The sequence below is a fragment of the Chanodichthys erythropterus genome, chromosome 5 (genome assembly GCF_024489055.1).
Source record: "Chanodichthys erythropterus isolate Z2021 chromosome 5, ASM2448905v1, whole genome shotgun sequence".
NCBI classification, from domain to species: Eukaryota; Metazoa; Chordata; class Actinopteri; order Cypriniformes; family Xenocyprididae; genus Chanodichthys; species Chanodichthys erythropterus.
The window spans coordinates 12,384,120-12,402,777 of record NC_090225.1 but is presented as its reverse complement, the minus strand read 5'-3'; the positions used below and the strand labels follow the sequence as shown (position 1 = coordinate 12,402,777).

Here is an 18,658-nt window from a genome sequence, read left to right as displayed (position 1 = left end):
AAAATGAAATTACATAAATAAAGTTATTCTACTGAATTTGGCCATGGTACGAAACTCGCGTTTGATGTAATTTTTACAAGTGTGTTTTATGGCACGGCAGTGAACCCAACAATGTGGGAATAAAATATTAGCCTAAATGTTTACTAAGTCTACATTTTCCCACGGTCATTGTTAACTTGAATAATTTTGCCTATAGCTCCTAAAACCCAACATTTGTCAAAATAAATGTACATTTTACATTTATCAGCTATTAGTTTAACGTAAGCTACGAACGCTGCATGACAATATTTTGTGGTATTCAGTATAGCCTCATACTGCATTGCATAAAACGGAGGAATTCTTCTTAGGTCTATTACCCTTTCCCTTTAGCTTTTACTTGTGTTAATTTGAATGAGATTTTAATATTATTAATATTTATTGTTGAATATTATTCAATAATAATATTTATTATTATGTCGGTCTATTTTGCTTGCGTCTAATTTATTAGCAAATGCACTGTTGTGTAGGCTAATATCTCGGCGTGTCGGATTTAAAAAGCCTATACTTTTTTTGTTTTGTTTTTATAGCCTAATCCTGTTATAATACTTGCTCAAATATTCAAGTGATTTTTTGATTCCAGAAAGAATGCCGAATCTTCAAGCGTATAGGACGGACAAACATCAACAATTAGCCATCAATTCGATATTTAATTAAAGGTTATTATTAGGTCACTCTTAGATTTTGCTCGCTTGCTCTTCCGTGCAGTGAATTCTCCGAAGTAGGCTATTTGTTATATTGCACTTTTGGTACACTTTTGGACTCCAAACAGCTGATATACCCCGCACATTTTCTTTAACTTCCATTTCCTCAGCCATACATAAATAAGACACAACATTTCGATTTTTATTATGAATTAATCGTTTGCTGATGTAAATAAAGCACACATTTGGAGGAAAAACGGCAAAAGAAATTGGGACTTATTTTTTTTTTACACGTCTGTCTTTTGCGAATTTGCTAAATAAGGCATATATAGGCTTTTAAATTTAATTTAGATATTCTACATTATGATTTCAGCTTTGTATTCTAAAGGGAAAAAAATGGAATGTGCTGGATGAGGATCTGTGCTTTTCGAAGGGGGTTCAGAGTGCTCTTCGATCCTCGCACTGAAGTGTAAGGATAGTGCGACACCAACTGGTACTTTTACAAAATGCATTTTCCGACAATTCTTGGACGTAGGCTTCAGTTGGCCGCATCAATGGAAAGCATAGTTTTACTGTCTCGCTTGTCTACATTGCTAATTCCTTTTTTTTTCCTCTCAGGAAAATGACATTTATCGTTATGTTTACAGCACCTTTCGATTACATTCAATGACATCGAACGTCTTCCTTCATCGTCCATGTTACCACCTGCAGTTAGTGATAGACTATAGTTCTACCGGTCTCCTCTGGACAATGACAAGCTCATGACAAGCTTTGACGAAAACATTCAAATCCCGCAGTTAGATTCACCTGATCAAAAACAACCCATCGTTACTTAACACTTTGCGGGCCTATAATATAAAAAAAAAATGTAATTAAATAGCACACGACATGTTATAACAAACTTAAGAAATAATAATAATAATAATAGCCTAATAATAATAAATGATCGTCAGCTGGTTAATTTTAAAGACTAATTTGTTCCCATATAATTGCCTACATGCTGTCAAAAACCCTTTGATCAATAGCAGCACATATCGTTTTAGTCTCCAAAACCTATTGATCTTTCTTCTGTGTAGTATAAAGAAAATGTTAAAAAGTTGCCGGTGAGCCTAGACCTAAGACAAAAGCGCATTGAGCTTAATTCGACAATCCATCCTTTAAAAATGTGCCGGATATGCAATAATTATGTGGATTGCTTTTGAAAAGATGTTATGAAATGTAACTGACGCCCATGAACAGTTTTTCGAAGAGCATTGCAATAGAAATGTCAGTTGAATTATGTTATATCGTCAAACTGCAGGCTTCACAATCATGTATTCCGTGTGCAAGACCTATCAATTCCAATATAAGAATTATCTCAGAACTGTTCCTTTCACTCCATAACTTAAGCACTTTGCACAGACCTATCGAAAGGAATTATTCTGGGATTTATATTAGTCAAGTAGCTAAGCATGTATTGACAAAATATTAGCCTACTCAGTTTTTTGTTTTTCTAATGATTTGCATTTTAAATTCAAGAATTGCATTCACATTTACCGCGCATTAAATATAGCCTAATTGTAGTGGGCCAATTGGCAATTAATTCAGAAATTGTAGGCTACTTGTTGCTATAACTTTATATTTATCTAATATCAACATTTAATTCAGTAATTTATTGAGTAACATGAAAACATTCGAATTTCGCCATAAAATCCACTTGCCTTAAACACTTAAATAAATAGTCTACCAAAGATTAGGCTACCTAATCAATATTTTAGTCAATTTTATAGAAACGCCAACTAACATTTGGCAGCTAGCATTTATAAGTTTGGATATTTTCTTACACAAGCCACATGTGTATAATAGCCTACACATACTACAAGCCATATCAAATACTGTTCTTGACTATTAAGTACAGTGCAACTGGAAGACTTTACAAGAGGCCTATCCCACTATAAAACATTTTTTTCTTTATCTCAAGTTCGCGATTATCCTAACTTTTGCATATCATTTTTGAAGCCTTTGCGACTATAACGATTATTTTCTAAACACTTTCGGCCAGTAATTTGATCGCAAGTATTTTATCTATTCTTGAAATTCGATTTAGTTCCGCGAGTCTGAACTTATAAAATGCTTATAAACTAGTTTAAACATGATTTTGAGTTGGTAAATGGCCTTGTTTTTTTTGTTTTTTTGGCTACAAAGGTATAAATGTCGTTCAAACAAATTACTGAAAACAATGAAATTCTGTCAGAAAATAATCAATTAAAATTACAATCTCAGGACATTGATAGATGGCACTGGGTGGCAGATGCATATAAGTGTCGTGTAAAGGCATAATATCCCACATTCACAAGCAGCACCCCTCCAGCTCGAGGTCCACGGAGTTTACACACGGTGACCCGTGGTCAAACTTCACAAAGCAGGTCTTAGCAAATATAAGGGTCTAATCTAGTTTGGGAGTTCATAACCTCTTGCGTGGGAATTTGAGGCTCCAATTGTGGGATTATTGGCCTTAATTGTGGATTTTCCACTAGAATGCAACAAAGACCTCTAACATAATTGTTTCTCTCTTTCTTTCTAGTTTTTTTTCTGCATAATGATATAATGCGAGCAAAAGTTTATCACCCTCGCAGCGGGAAGAATCACGATCCAAAGAAGCCCTTCCATGAAACTAAGAACTCGCATTGATGAGGTTTACCGAGGATTACCTCTTATCAACGTGTGCGTGTGGTCTTCCTACCACAGTTAGTTTAACCAAGAGCCAGTCTTTTAAAATAGGTGGCGTAAAAAGAAAAAGGCCAACCTAATCGAGTTTGAGACTAGATAATGCAATTGTTTTTTTGAATAGATCACACTCTACTGTTAGAATTGTCTGCATTTTTTCACTATTTGCAACTAAAAAAAAAAAAGAAAAACACAATAGACAGCAAAGTTTATTTACTAAACATTTTAATGTATCAATCAGGAGGACCAACAGCAGCGTATTAAACGCTATTGTTTTCTACTAACAACAGCATAAATGAATAGATTATAGGGATCGAATCAATTGTTCCTGGTTTATTTATGGAGAAGCTTCAGAAAAAGTTGCTGAGATTTAGGTGACACCTAGTGGCGGGAGAAAAAAACCCCTATTGGAAATCGATGCTAGGAAGACTGCTCAAATAACCACTGATTCTTATTTCAAACAGTTTAATTTATGACACAAAAAAGCATGATATTGTCTTCTGCTGTGTGATAATAACTGAAATTAGTCATTTAATGAGCAAACGACTTTATTAATAAAGATTTTTTTTCATATTTCTTGAGGGCATACAACCACAGCATAAGCAGCAACTACAGCATGGACACAGCTGTAAGGATAACCTGATGATTTCATCTCAAAACCTCAGCACTACATCTTTTAGGTCATGTCTGCAAAAACGTTCATGTTCTACAACACCCGCACCTCAAAGAAAAAACATCTACTTAATTTTGTGTGACCAATTTAATCCTCTAAGCATGCATAACAAAAAAGGAATGAGCTACTTTTCAAATGTAAGGTGAAGTTTTTAAAAAGGGAAGGAATTTAAATGGCCATGTTTGAAAAGCCACTGTAAGTGTTGTAATTCTATGGCAAAGCTTTATGCATTTCATGTTAATGTAAGCAGTGACCTGTACTGATTAGAGAACACATCAAGGCTTAGTACAACATCAAGCAAGAAAAATTATGCTTTAGTATTAGCGGCGGACAGTGGTCCAGCCATCGTCATCCGTCTCGTTCTTGGTCCGACGTGGGATTTCCTTATCTTTGTCAGAGCGCCAGGTGCTCTTCTCACCGCCCTCAAGGTCCCGTTCACGTGGTCTGGGAGGAGCATCTCTTTCAACCTTGCGTTCCTCCCTTCGCTCATCTCCACCACGACGCCATGAACCACCTTTTGAGTTGGGGGGGAAAAAAAAGATAAGAAACTGACCTCTTAAAAAGGTGCCCTAAGCCATTTCACTGACTCTTAGTCTTAAAGGTCTCATGAAGCATGCCCTTTTTTCTGCCACTTTAAACCAGAACTGCTCATCTTGTTTGATTTGGAAAAAAACTGAATGGATTTAAGACAGTTTTCAGACTGTGTTGGTGTGCATTAGGCAGTGTTTGCAGCAGCAAGGCTGTCTTAGAAGCATTTTGCACTGTTGTGGTATGCGTTTGTAGTTGCTGCTTGAGTTTGCTTATTGTGTTTAGATGTACTTTTGTTATTTAGTTTTGTAAAAGTTTTTGAAGTTCTTTGCCATTAGTAACTCTGGTCACTCATGATCCAACTCTAAAACAGCTTTTTCTGGGCGACTGATACAGTGTCTTCATCTTAAGCAAGTGTATATTTTAATCAAATCTGTCAAAAAGTTCAAGTTCTTTATGTGCAACTTAAAAGAACAAAAAACAAAATCTAAGTGCACTATTAAAGGTGCATTTAAGGCAGATCAAAAGATTCTAACCTTCATCGTGGTCTCTCTGGGGGGCTCTATTTTCACGTTCTCGGTCATCTCTGCGGTCCCTCAGATCACGGCGCTCACGGCGATCCTCGCGGTCAAAGTCTTCACGTCGAGAATCACGCCAACTGCTCGGCTCATCACCACCACCTCTTCTCCAGCCACTCCCTTCTTCCCTGCACATGCACACACATTCATATTAAAAACTTGCTGGACTTTTAATTGCAAATAAGCCCCAAATACACCAGGACTCTTATTCTGAAATATCTATGCATTACTAATTTCAGCTGCTCATTCAAAAAGAAGCAAAACAGGCACTCAACAACCATCTACAACATATTACAATCTAAAAACCAGCAGTAAACATTGTCAATTCATCAACAGTAGATCATAAGCAAACGCTTGGCATACATGCATGGAACTGCTCTGAAATGCCTGTAGAAGACACAACAGTGCTATATTTTTACTTTGAACCATGCAACACTCACATTCAAGTCAGACTTTTGAAGTTTAATAAACAGATTAGGCCTTATCGTGATTTCTGTTTTTCTGTCCCCAAATTCAAAGTCCTCTTAAAATGACAAGACTTTGTTATACCATTTAAGAACTGTTATGACCTTGAAATGTCTTAAGTTCTATCAAATTTAAGACTTTTTAAAGACCCGCGGAGACCCTGCATCAGAGTTGAAAACAAAAAAGCCTTCAGACACCAGTTTGTTTTTCATAGAGTACATTTTTATAAAAGTTGCATTGTTTTCACCTGGGAGGGCGGCGTTCTCTAAATCGATCTCCCTCAGTACGGTCATCTACCTCACGCTCACCACCATCCTCATCACGGTCAGTATCACGAGGAGGTCCCCAGCTTTCCTCCCGAGCCTTCTCCCGCTCTCTCCATCCACCTGCAAAAGGTTACATGAAAATTTCACGAGTTAAAAAGTTTATTGAAAACTGCAACTGAACTGACTACAGATAACAAAAACTGTAAACTCACTGATCAAACACAAAATGGTTAAAGAGGTCATATTTTTCCCCTAAGATCCACAAATATTAGCTAAGGATTTGTAACAAATACAGTCATAATTAATTTTTTCCATTTTCCACCCACCCTTCCTCCAAATCTTAAGCCCCTGATATATTTCAAGTGTGATGTCATTTCAAAACAAAGGCAAAAATGAAAAAGCTTGCTCTCAGAAGGTAAACAGCTTCGAACTACCACTGGTCCTTGGATTATAATACACAGGTAGGTGTGCTCTGGGGCTCTGCCTTTGACGTGGAAACCTTTATTTGTTCTGTTCAGTCTGTCGAGTTCAGATGCAAGTAAAAATATGAACACATTGGAGAGCAGATTTAGGAGTAGAAGTTTTATTTCTAATTGAAAGCAACACTGACACTATTTTTTTCCTGTTTAATACTCAAGCATGTAATCAACCAAGGACAAAAAAAAAAAAAAAAAGAAAAAAAAAAGGAAAACCTGCTCCCCCTTTCCCCCGCATTATCAAAAAAATATTTTACTAAATTAAAGAAATTTCTTATAATATATATTATTGTGCTGTACAATTAAAAAATATATATTTAGTATTTAATAATATACATTTATATGTTATAATAAAGCATTAATAGAATAGTTATTATTAATTATAATAACTCTTATTTAAATTTTATTTTACAGAACGACAGTAAAATTACAATCCTAAAACTTAGTGTTGTCCTAATTTCTTTGCTTTCAGACATTAAACTATTGAGCTTTTATTTTGGTGGAAAACCACAGGGAGACTAACACTTTTCTTTGCTGACAACATTAGATTAATGAACGATTCTCATTACAAATTTGGGAAGATGGTTGGAGCATATTCTGTTACCAAATGCCAATTATAAGCAATTCAAACACAGAAAGTACAGAATAGTGTTTACTGTGAATCGAAACTGAAAATGAACAAATTAAATAAAAATATATAATTACATCCCAACCGCTGCATTTTGATGATCGCACTAAGTCATATCACATTCTCACAACCATGCATTGTCAAAATTCAAAAAAAAAAAAAAAAAAAAAAAAAAAAAAACGTTATCAGGCAACTGGCGAGTAACATGGTTTCAACACCAATTTTTACTCTGATTTGGCACTTTGAACTCTGTCTAACATGCTAAGGTTGTCCCATAGCTGGCACCGCAAGCTCGTGCAGCGCCGTCAAAAGCAATCCGTATATTTAGCAGTACATTTATTTTTTGTCAGGTCATTCCATGATTTCAATCATCATTCAGTAACTAGCCACCCACCTGTATTCCATTGCATCATGACAGGAAAATTTGATTCCTTGTGATATGACCCCTTTAACAACATATTTGGCAATCTGCCCTCAGCAAGAAAATATAAGCAAATACCATTTGGGCTCACACCTGGTCTCCCAAGTGGTTTCCAGGGTCGAGGATCATCGCTACGACGTGGGCCAGAGTCATCCATACCCCTGCGGCCTCCCCTATCATCATCCCCTCCTCTTCTGGGGCCCCAGTCATCATCTGCCCCACGTCGAGGCACTCTAGGTTCATCCATGCCTCTGCGGGGCCCACGGTCATCATCAAAGCCTCTTCTTGGGCCACGATCTTCATCACCTCGTCTGGGGGCACGGTCATCGTCCATTCCACGCCTAGGTCCACGGTCGTCATCACCTCTCCGGTGACCTCGGCCATCTTCAAAGCCCCTCCTTGGCCCACGGTCATCATCAAAGGCCCGTCTGGGTCCACGGTCATCGTCACCTTCCCGGCGTGGACCTCTTTCGTCATCAAAGCCACGTCGGAGTCCTCGGTCATCTGAGCCACCACGACGAGAACTATCTACACCTCTCCGGAAGGGCAGCTCACGGTCACGGTCACGGTCTTCTCGTTCAGGCTCTTCTCGGCCTTCACGTCCTTCCTGACGCCAGTCCCTGGGAGAATTTTTTTTTAAAAAAAGGACACTGAATCTCAATACATGGCATTTAATTTGTCATCAACTTATCAATTAAATAGATATCACTTACTTATCAGGAACAGGACGTCGCCACTCTGACTCGCCCTCTACACGTTTCCTCCAGCCACCCTCTTCCCGTTCAGCCCAGTCCTGAAGAAAATTATTTTTAAAAATTTGAACCTAGATATAAACATTTGTATTATATCTAATCAACTGACTGCTGTCATCATCTGGTTAAAATAGAAATATACACAAAAGACATTTATAATTACAAAAATTTTTTTTAAATAAGTGCTGTTCTTTTAAAATGTTTTGACCTTTTTTATCAAATAAATGTAGCCTCAGTCAGCATAAGACTTTTAAAAGACAAAAACATATTACTAACGCTAAACTCTTGAACAGTAGTATATTAGAATCCATTAACTGTTCAAAACGCATGAGTTTTTGTTCTGCTGGCTCATTAACCATGTGTAGACGAGCTTTTTTGTTTGTTTGTTTATTTATTTGTTTATTTATTTATTTATTTATTTATTTATTTACATGCTTTCAGCTACATATATATTCCACTGAATAAAAGTTTTGTTTTTAATTGAATCGGAGCCTTTGATTTCACAATAGCACTATGCTATTTTAGGGCTAGGCTATATTTTTTTTTCCATGGCATACAATTTCGATATTTATCACGATATTCATTTACCATTAATGGGGAAGGCTATCCACATACTTTTCACATTTGTTAGACCCTGAGAATGAATGTAAACTTCTTTGTTTACAATTAAACTCCACGATATTCCTTAGAAATAACAAATATTAATATTAAAATAAATACTATTACTTTGAGAAGTACATTTATTTTAGTATAGGCTACAATAGTGATATATTTCTGTCATAATTTCTTGAAGTTAAACTGAACTTTTATTTTGACAGACATGTAGATCTTTCAGTTTTAGTTTCAGTGTGCATTTGACGGTAGTTTTTCCTCAAATGAAACTGAAAATCTTGTGAAGTGACTCTCAAAACAGCTCTGGAGATGAAGTTCATCTGTTTATGTCCTCATAACACGCAGACGCTGAAAATACTGAGCGCTACATGTGTGCGAGTTTGCGTATCAGACGAAACCGCACTGTTCATTCACACCAACACATGCAGAAATCACTTATTACTGACATGCACTGACTACCTGTTGTCAAGTTTACTTCTGCTGTGTGATAGGCTGTTAGATTAATCCATACCAAGTAAAAATGTCCAGAGCTTAACATCTCTCGATATGATATCGTTTATCATCCAGCCCTATGCTGTATTATGATTTTTAAATATCACACAGAAAACAGTCTAATAATGCGGTTCACAGATTCTTGTCCATGGAAAGTGTCACTTCCAGTATTCTGCCATTTCATCGACACAGGTTTTTGTTTGTTTGTTTGTTTGTTTGTTTTTTAAATGGAGCACTCATATTTAATTGAGAAACTGACAGCCCTAGAAATGTATGGTGTACAAGCAAATTTGAAGCAGGGTTCATATGAGTTACCTTGCTGGGTTTTTCTTCTGGTGCCCTCCTCTCCTCCTCCTTACGGCGTTCACGCTCCTCAATTTCCTGTTGTCGGGCACGCTGCTTTCTTTCCTGTTCCTCCAGCTTACGCAGGCGCTCCTGGTATTCACGTTCTTCCTCCTCTCTTTGCTCCTGTTCCAAGCGTTCACGCTCTTCCCTCTCTAAAACACAAAAAAAAATCAAAGACCAAATTCAAAAATTATAAAGCAAGCACCTGCAGCAAAAACAGCTTATGCATGACGTGATTTTTATGAAGCCATAATTTTTGCAAATTACACAAAAAGAACCCACAAAGAGACTTTTCATTTAATAATAAAGCATCACTGTTAACTAGGGGTTAAAGAATGGCAGATAAGAACCTTTTTTGAGCTGTTCTTCACGGATTCTCTGAGCTTCCTCTTCTTTCTGGCGATAGAAGTTATTTCGTCTGTCCTCCTTACGCTGCTTCTTTCGCTCCTCAAGACGCTTCTTCCTCTCCTCGACCATACGTTCTTGGAACTGCTTGAGTTTTTCCTGGGTACATGAGAATTGCTCATAGCTTAGCTAAGTGTCAACATCCAGTGCTTCCCACACATAGAATTTACTTGGGCGGGCCGCCCAGGTATAATAACGCCCGCCCAAGTATTTCGGAGACACATTTTTACTTTTATTATTTTTTTACCATCTTATACTTTTATATCTGCCCAAGATAATGAAACCATCCACGATTGATTAACTAGTTGTTTCGTACCTGCTCGTTAAGTGTGCGTCAGAACTGTTTACTCCCTCTAACATTCCCATTGGCGCTGCATTTTGCAAAGTCACAAGGGGCGCTGTTGGGTGTTCTACAAGCTCACGCAACAGCGCTTCAGACTGCTTCAAAGTGATTCTCAATCAATGAAAAACTCAGATTTATGCCACACGATTGCTAATGAACTCAAGTTGATGAAATATTACAATGTCTACTTCATGGCCTTTATATAAAATGTTTTATACGGTTGTAAGAATCTGAAGGATCAGCCTGCAATAGTACAGACATTTCAAAATAAGAGTCCCAGTGTATTTCGGGCTTGTTTATAATTAAAAGTCACACGCTAAGTTTTCTTTTTCTTTTGGGCATTATTGGTATTTTGGTTACACAAATTGTCAAAAAGTCAAAGTGAAAGTCAATGTATTTAATTTGATTTCCATTTAATTTATAGTAAATTATTGTAGTCTCTCCCAAAGGAAGAAAAGACTAAGAACATTATTTGAGATATTATTCATTATATAAATTTTACTAGTAAAATCTGTGTCCCATTCACTGAGAGAGACACTAAATGACAGCAAGAACATGGGAAAAAGGGGAACCATTTAAATGCTGTAATTTTGCATAATTTACAAATGCATAATAATGCATAATATTAGTATGTAAATAAATGTAATAGTATGCTATGTAATTCAAATAAATAAAAATACTGTTTAAAAAAAAAAACATTATTTGTTTGTCACATGTAGTAGACCATATTTGTGCCGTGGGTAATAGGAGGATTTTTCACCCGGCTACCACCGCAAGTATATTACTAAAACTTTTCATCTAATACATTGTCCATACTAGTCATTGAAAGCAAATACATAATCTGTAAAACATTAACTGAATAAATGAGAATTTAAATTAAAATTTAATTTACCTCATAGATGAAGCTTCGAGCAGCTTTAATTTTGGACAGAAAGTTCTCCTTGTCCTCCATCATCCTGGACATTCTCTGTTTGTGTTCTAGTGCCTTCTCACGCTCCATCTTCATATTGGTTATCTGAGCAACAGATGAGCACAACCTTTAGCTTCAATTACACTAAACAATTGACATCACAACATGATTCAACATATGTACTTTACATGTGGGTGATGTTGTTAATCTCAATCAAACTAAAACCAGACAATGACAAAGCACGGCTTCAAGAAATACTTCAAACTACAGTTAAAGTGAAAGTATGTTCTAGTATGTGGTGGATTTGAGACTCCAGCAAAAAAATTAAACATGGACCAGAGGGCAAAGTAAATCACATTCGAGTGCAAAAGGCAGTATGCGATTATTACCCTCTCTTCCTCCTGCAGCTCCCATAACTCCATGTCTTTGATGCGCTGCTCCTCGTAAGCTTTCTTGATCAGAGGAATCTCCTCAAGGCGCTTGGCCCTCTCAAAGTAGTCGATCTAGAATATGTATAATAATATCGCATCAGTGTAATAATCGGATGTCATCTACTCACCAAGTATACAGGATTAACCCCATTTCTTTTACATTTTAAACAGTTTACCAACATACTTACTTGCAATAAAGTACTTCATGAATGGATAACTGAAGGTGTACCTTCTTTTCCTGATTTTTCAGACGCTCTTGAAGTTCTTTCTTCTCCTTTTCTAGTTGTTCAACCTGTTTGGCCATGATGAAGTCAGGGTCCAGTTCCTCCAGATCCTACAGCATAAAAAATAAAAATAAGAATTACTTTATTTCATTTCCAGGGTAATTTTGCCAATAACACATTCTGGTAGGTTCTGGGCTCAATGTCCACTTCCCTAACAAACTCATTACCTCAATATCAATATCTTTGAAGGCCTTGGCTCCCAGCTCAGTCTTCTTGATCTGCTCCAGTCGCTCACGCACAGTCTTCTTTTTGATCTGCTCATGTTCTTGCATGATGCGCTCCTTCTCTCGCTCCTTGGCCTCCTGTCTAAGACGCTCTTCCTCGGCTTTGCGCACCTTCTGAAGCTCTGCCTCCCGCTGCTCCAGCTCCTCTTTCTCCCTCTGGATGTTGAGGCTCTCCAGACGCTCCTTGCGCTCCTCAATAGTTTGCCGACGAGCGAGAATGCGCTGATGCTCTTTGCGGGCATTCTTCAGGTAAGCTGTGATGGCCTGTTGACTCTGTTCCTCATGTTCTTGCTGTGGGCAAAGGTGGAGTTGATCATCAAACTGAAAACTAAAACTGACCAGCAGGGAGACATTCTATGAAACGTAACTGTTCTCTTACCAGTATGGAGGCAGGTTTAATGACTTGGATAGCTTTAGCCAAGGAGGATGACATGGCAGTGAGCTGATTTCGAATCTGTTCAGAGGGCATGTTCTGTAGGAATGGACCTACCGGGGAATCCTCTTTAGTAGAGTAGTTCAGATCGGAGCCAAAACTCAGTGTGCGAGATGAATGATCAATGCGCACCTTAAGGTTTAATAGATGTTAATAGAAAGTCAAATTGACAGTTACAACAACATTTTGGAGAATTTCTTCTTTAACAATTAAAACACCTATACTAAGATACTTGCATTAGAAGCTAAGTGTGTAAGATATACATGTGCTTGTTAAGAAATGTAAAGACAAATGAAAGCCAGAAGTTACTTTTGATGACTAAAACTTAATGTACTGTACCTGCAGGTCACAGTGCCGTGCCGCATCTACAATTGAGCGCTCCAGTTGGAAAGCATCAACAAATGGTACCAGAGATGCCAACCTGCTGAACTCAATGCTTTGGTAGATCTGAGCCACCTGGTACATTAAAAACCCAGAAGACAAGACTGAAGATTTGCAGAAGAACAGAGCATGCAATGATTCCTCAAGTAGATATCTGAAATCTGGGGGTAGATATTCACACTAACCTGTTGTAGCAGTCTAAGGATGGTGTTGCTCTGCAAGTGAGGAACATAATGATGCAGGTCTGATTCCTTCTCAGCTTGGTCCCTCACCCAGTTCAGCACCTATGCATCAGCAGCAAGAACACAAACATTACATGAATATTATGTCTTTAATGTGTTGATTTCAAGACCACCAGAACATAGAAGACTTTGTCAAAACGGTCTAACAAGGGCATCACTCTTCCTCTTAACTACAATTAAGTTTAAGAAAATTAGTCACTTAAAGGTTTTAATGGTGCAGCATGGGTGCGTGTTTTGACATTGCTCTGGAAATGTACATGATTTTTATAAGCTCAGAAAAAAAGAAAGCAACCAGAATAGACAGTCAAATAATTTAAATGTAATGTAGCTAATACATCACTTTAATTAAAGGCACAACGCAAACATGCATTATGTGGTAAGTGCTACTCACCTTAGTCACTCTTCCACAAAGTTTAAGAGGGTGGAAATCCATCTCCAACCAGTTGTAGAGCTCTTTGACTTCAGGGACAACATACTGAAGCAGGTTGAACCTCACCTATGACATGAATAATACCCAAAAAGGGTGTATTATTTGCAATGTTTAAAGTCTTTTCCAACAACACTTTGCCACACATCTCCAAATATCAAGAAACCATAACATTTAAGGGATAGTTCACACAAAAATAAAAAAATCTGTCATCATTTACTCAACTTAAGTGTTTTGGTTAAACTGACCCTCAATGGAAGGACAGAAACCTCTCAGGTTTCATTAAAAACATCTTCATTTGTGTGTTGAAGATACAACAAAATCTTATGGTTTGAAGCGACATAAATGAAAGAATTTTTATTTTTGGGTGAACCATCCCTTTAAATGGTATTACAATAGACAGGCTATTACCATGTCATTGATGAGACTCTGGCGGGTGGGTGGAGACTGTAGGCCAAGTAGAGTAGCCAGTCTGCGGTGTTTCTCTACAATGATGCCATCCATGTCCAACAGACGAGCGATATCAGTGCGCTCAGGGGTGATGGGAATAGACAGAGTGGCCAAAAGCACACGAGTGGACATTCTGTGGGAAATGAGTACAATACACAGAGCAATTAAACACTCTAAAATCTCGATGAACTAATAAATATGATGAACAGTTTTTTTGATTTCAAGTAAAAACTACTCTACTGAAAAATAATTGCACAAAGCATTTAACCCAATTCCTCAATCAAGCTGAAAATGACTCCTATTTAATGCTAACCTCTGCATCTCTTCTTGGGTGAGGTTCTTGCGCATCTCTCGGGAGAGGTGATAGAGTCTGTGTAGGGTACAGGCATGGAATAAGGCATTGCCAGACTTCCAGAATACAGTGGACACCTTGTTGTAGTAGTTGGCCATAAGCTGAGGTTTAGGGGGCTTCTTTGAGAGGGCGAACAATCCATGGATGTCTTCAACTGCTTTGAATGCTTCCTGTGTTTGAATGCAACCAGTGTAATCAGTCAAAGATGGTGCTACATATAGCACACATAAATACCATTTATTGGCATTTTATTTATTTTTTTTATTTATCTTTTTCCTGTAATCTATATAGTTTTGTTCTTTGTTTGCATGTAAAGCACTCTCCTTTGCACTGGAAAAAAGGTTGAAAGGTACAGTATAAATAGAGAGTATACTCAACTGAATATATTTGAATTTAACAAATTCAACATTTCTATGAATTTAACATTTCTATGGAACATTGGTGCCTACAATGGAGAACAGAGACCTGCCACAGCTCCATGCTAATAGCGCTGTCCAGCTGGACCAGACGTGTCTCAAGGTGCATGGACTGACTCTCGGGGTTGTTCAGGTTGATGGCAGTGCTCTGGTTGTGATGTCGTTGGATCTGACCCAGGTGCATTCTCAGGTTGTCACACAGCTTACGGAACTCTGCTTTACGGGTGTACTGCAGGCAAAACTTAAATGCTGTGAGAGACAAATGAAATTTTTTTTCATAAATTAGTGTACAAACAAAACATAAAATATGATTATGCAGTATCATTAAAAAGACTGGGATTAATGTGGTTTTTTTTTATAGATTAAATGAAAACTTTTAATAAGCAAGGATGCATTAAATTGATCAAAACTGACAGTAAAGACATTCATTATGTTACAAAATGTTTATTTAAAATAAATGCTGTTTTCCATTCATGAAAGAATACGGATTTAAAAAGATGCAGCATTGTGTCCACAAAAATAATAAGCAGCACAACTGCTTTTCAAAATTCATAATAATAAATAAATGTTTCTTGAGTACCAAATCAGCATATTAGACACTGAGCTTTATGATGATATGATAATAATATGATTATTTTCATTTTTTGCAACATTACTTTGTAAAAATATATTAAAATAGAAAACAGTTATTTTAAATGGCATTTTTCACAATATTACTGTTCTTACTGCAAAATATAAGAATCTTACCAATCCTATTTTGGATGGTAGTGCATGTATTTATCCACAGTAATCTGAACTACATTAATAAGAAGGGACCGCGCTCCCTAACTCTACAGATAAACCCCTTATCTGTACCATATGCAAAAACTCCCATGAGCAGATGTCTTTTTTATTATTTGAAGTGTACACTGACCTTGCTGAGCAATGTCATGGTAAAGGCGCTCCACTTTGGAGTTATTCCTTAGCAGGTCCAGGCACTGGCGGTACGACTCCCACAGAAACTTGACCCAAGGCGTAAGCAGAAGTCTGTCAGTGCGGTCTTGAGTGTCTTCACCACTGACAGCACTCAACAGAACACTATAAAAGGAAAAAAATGAACTTGATTGTCCTCATGAACATGAAATTGAACATAGATGTCCTTTCTGATAACAGATATCAAAAATAAACATTACTTCTAGATGAAGAGAAATTCTGAAAAAATCTCTATAGACACATTAATAGGAAGGAACGGTTTAGGCCTAAAGGTTCTTGTACCTTTCTGGGGTCTGAATGTTGTCCAGATCCTCAATGTCCAGCACCATCTGCTGAGACTCCTCTTTCGCCGTCTCAGTCTTCTCTTCCGCAAGTTTCAGGTAAGCACGGACCACATCTTCCAAAGATTTGATATTCACCTGAAGCATAAGAGTAGTAGTCAGTAACTTCCTCCTCAGGAAGGATGAAACTGATCATTTATGTGTCTGTTTTAATAAATTTGAGGCCAATTCTAAAATAAAAAGTTCACTGGAAATCTTCATGATTGGAAATATTGTATAAAAATAACCTAAGAGCATTATGACAGATTTCTATAGTGAAAGTCACGATGAAACAGAAGTGACGGATCTTTTATTCTATATTGTGACGTACATGCAAGTGTAACAGATCATTGAAAAATGAAGATTAAAAAAATGTTTGCATTCAAAAGTGGAAGCAAAGTTAAGCAGACTAAATGATTGGAGAAGTCTGTCGTTTTCACTGGAAGATTGAGTTATGACATTTTAATTAAACATTATGGAGGTCAAAACATGTTTAAAATATTAAAATGTGCACAGATGATTTGTTCACAATGAGATCTATAACATGCATTTTGAAAAATGATAGGGTGAATTTTCATTACATTCCGACTTTAAAATGTATAACTTTCTGCTTAAGTCAACTATGTGGTTTGTATAAAAGGGGTGCAAACCTGTTGACAGATGTTTTTGTACTGATACAGTCCCTCCTTTGCCAAGTGGCTCTTGCGAAGATCCACACAGAGCTCCAGATACTTGAGCATAATAGGCTCGTGTATCTTCTGCCATGTTCGATGTTTTTTGCTCTTGATGACATCGTAGAGCACATCCAAAGCTGGCTGCTTTTTACCGACTTCAAGAAACTCTGAGAAAGAAAAACAAAGACTGTCATGACATGCAGACCTCTGGGAATTTTTCAATTATGACATAGTCACTGCATCCAGATGGGAATGAATCACTGGAACTGCTGCAGTACTTCATTTATGTATCATATAGCCTTCAACCCAAATATGACATTTACAGCTGACTATAAGGCTACGATAACATAGAAAAGAAATCGTGTCATTTTTGTAACGTTGCGTTAAAGCTGGTGGCAGGAGCGCAGTGCTGCAATCCCATTCACAATCTGTTATTTTGTCCATATGCCTACATATTTGATTTTCATTCATGAATAAGCGGAAGACTGTAATAGACTTAAGGATTTTTTTTTCCACACATAATGTCATTAAATCTTCAACCTCGGATACCAGAAGTTGAGTGCTAAGCTAGCGGAATGGAATAGCTTGCTAACACGCACGATAGCGGTCTCAACGGTCTTTAGAAGTATGTAGATTATTTACACTTTATTTCTAGTTAAAGTCTTCTCTTTGAGTACACTAAGAAGAGGTAGAAGTGATAGAATACATCAGGAAATTTGAAACGCTGCATCATACATGACACACGGGCCCAGTAAGGGTGACATCCGGCCTGCTCCAGAGCCTGTGAGAAACATGGCTGCTCCACGCGCCATATGGAGCTAACAGCTAAACCCACGACTACAGTCTAAGAGACGGCCGGTTACCATATTTACTCACCGTTTGCTCGCTTGAGAGCATTCTCCGGTCTCTGAAAATAGGCTGGCATTGTTATGGCTTGCTAGCAGGCGGTTTTCAGGTAGTCGAGGCTGTTTTATTGACTCTGCCTGCCCATCCGCGCTGTAACTTCTCGCAGCTCAAGCAAGAAAGGACTAGCGCACGTGAACTGCGCCGGCGAGGAAGACGAAAGTTCCCGTATGTGCGCGTCCACACCACTTCGTCCACGCGCTCATCTACAGTTCAGATGACAGACATGATGCATCAACATGCTAATTAAATATAGGACTAAATAAAATCATCAGTACTGAAATGTTGCGCAAAACGAATCTGTCGAAAGCCACTGTAAATTTGGAACTGTTAATTTTTACCTGCAGAAAAGCAGCTTGACACATTATGACAAGAATAATACAATTTTATGCCCTTTATTGTAGACATTCATAGTACACATTATTTATAAGATGGCAGTTGATCTTAATATTTGACCTTTCAATAATATTTTCTCTATAGGATACAAAAGACTTAAGGGATCAAAGTAAAAAGCATGGTATGTTGGAATTATCAGTATTAATTCATTAAAACAGTTATATGAACAATTATTATGTGCTAAGCTATTACATCGGTTAAACTATAGAGGGGTAATTCACCCAAGAATTACACTATGCTACAATTACACTAAAATTACACATTCTGTCATCATCTACTGTCTCACATGCTGTTCCAAAAAAAAAAAAAAAAAAAATTACTGAGACATTTTTCAAGATATCTTCTTTTATGTTTCACAGAAGATAGAAAGTCATACAGGTTTGGAACAACATGAGGTTGAGTAATTTATACAGCTTTTTTTCATGTGATGTATCCCTTTTTTTTTTTCAAGAAAATGAGTGATGGTTTCTCTA

The 18,658-nt window shown here is 37.3% G+C and overlaps 1 protein-coding gene across 2 annotated transcripts; it reads right to left on the bottom strand.

The window, feature by feature from the left end:
• Positions 1-3,916: 3,916 nt before the first annotated feature.
• Positions 3,917-17,935, bottom strand: eif3s10 (eukaryotic translation initiation factor 3, subunit 10 (theta)). 2 transcript variants are annotated; one of them, XM_067386106.1, is made up of 22 exons: positions 17,763-17,935; positions 16,863-17,053; positions 16,175-16,311; positions 15,834-15,997; positions 14,970-15,169; positions 14,466-14,674; positions 14,114-14,285; positions 13,667-13,771; positions 13,219-13,317; positions 12,992-13,108; positions 12,599-12,784; positions 12,163-12,510; positions 11,941-12,045; positions 11,670-11,783; positions 11,263-11,385; positions 9,973-10,126; positions 9,593-9,774; positions 8,135-8,214; positions 7,515-8,041; positions 5,878-6,016; positions 5,124-5,293; positions 3,917-4,573 (listed from the first exon to the last, which is right to left on the bottom strand). In XM_067386106.1, the coding sequence occupies exons 1-22, from the start codon at positions 17,809-17,811 to the stop codon at positions 4,380-4,382; spliced, it is 3,765 nt and encodes a 1,254-aa protein (XP_067242207.1). In that variant the 5' UTR covers positions 17,812-17,935; the 3' UTR covers positions 3,917-4,379. The 2 variants fall into 2 exon arrangements, with proteins under 2 accessions (XP_067242207.1, XP_067242206.1); XM_067386105.1 differs by having other exon boundaries at positions 7,500-8,041; positions 17,763-17,934.
• Between the last annotated feature and the right edge of the window lie 723 nt (positions 17,936-18,658).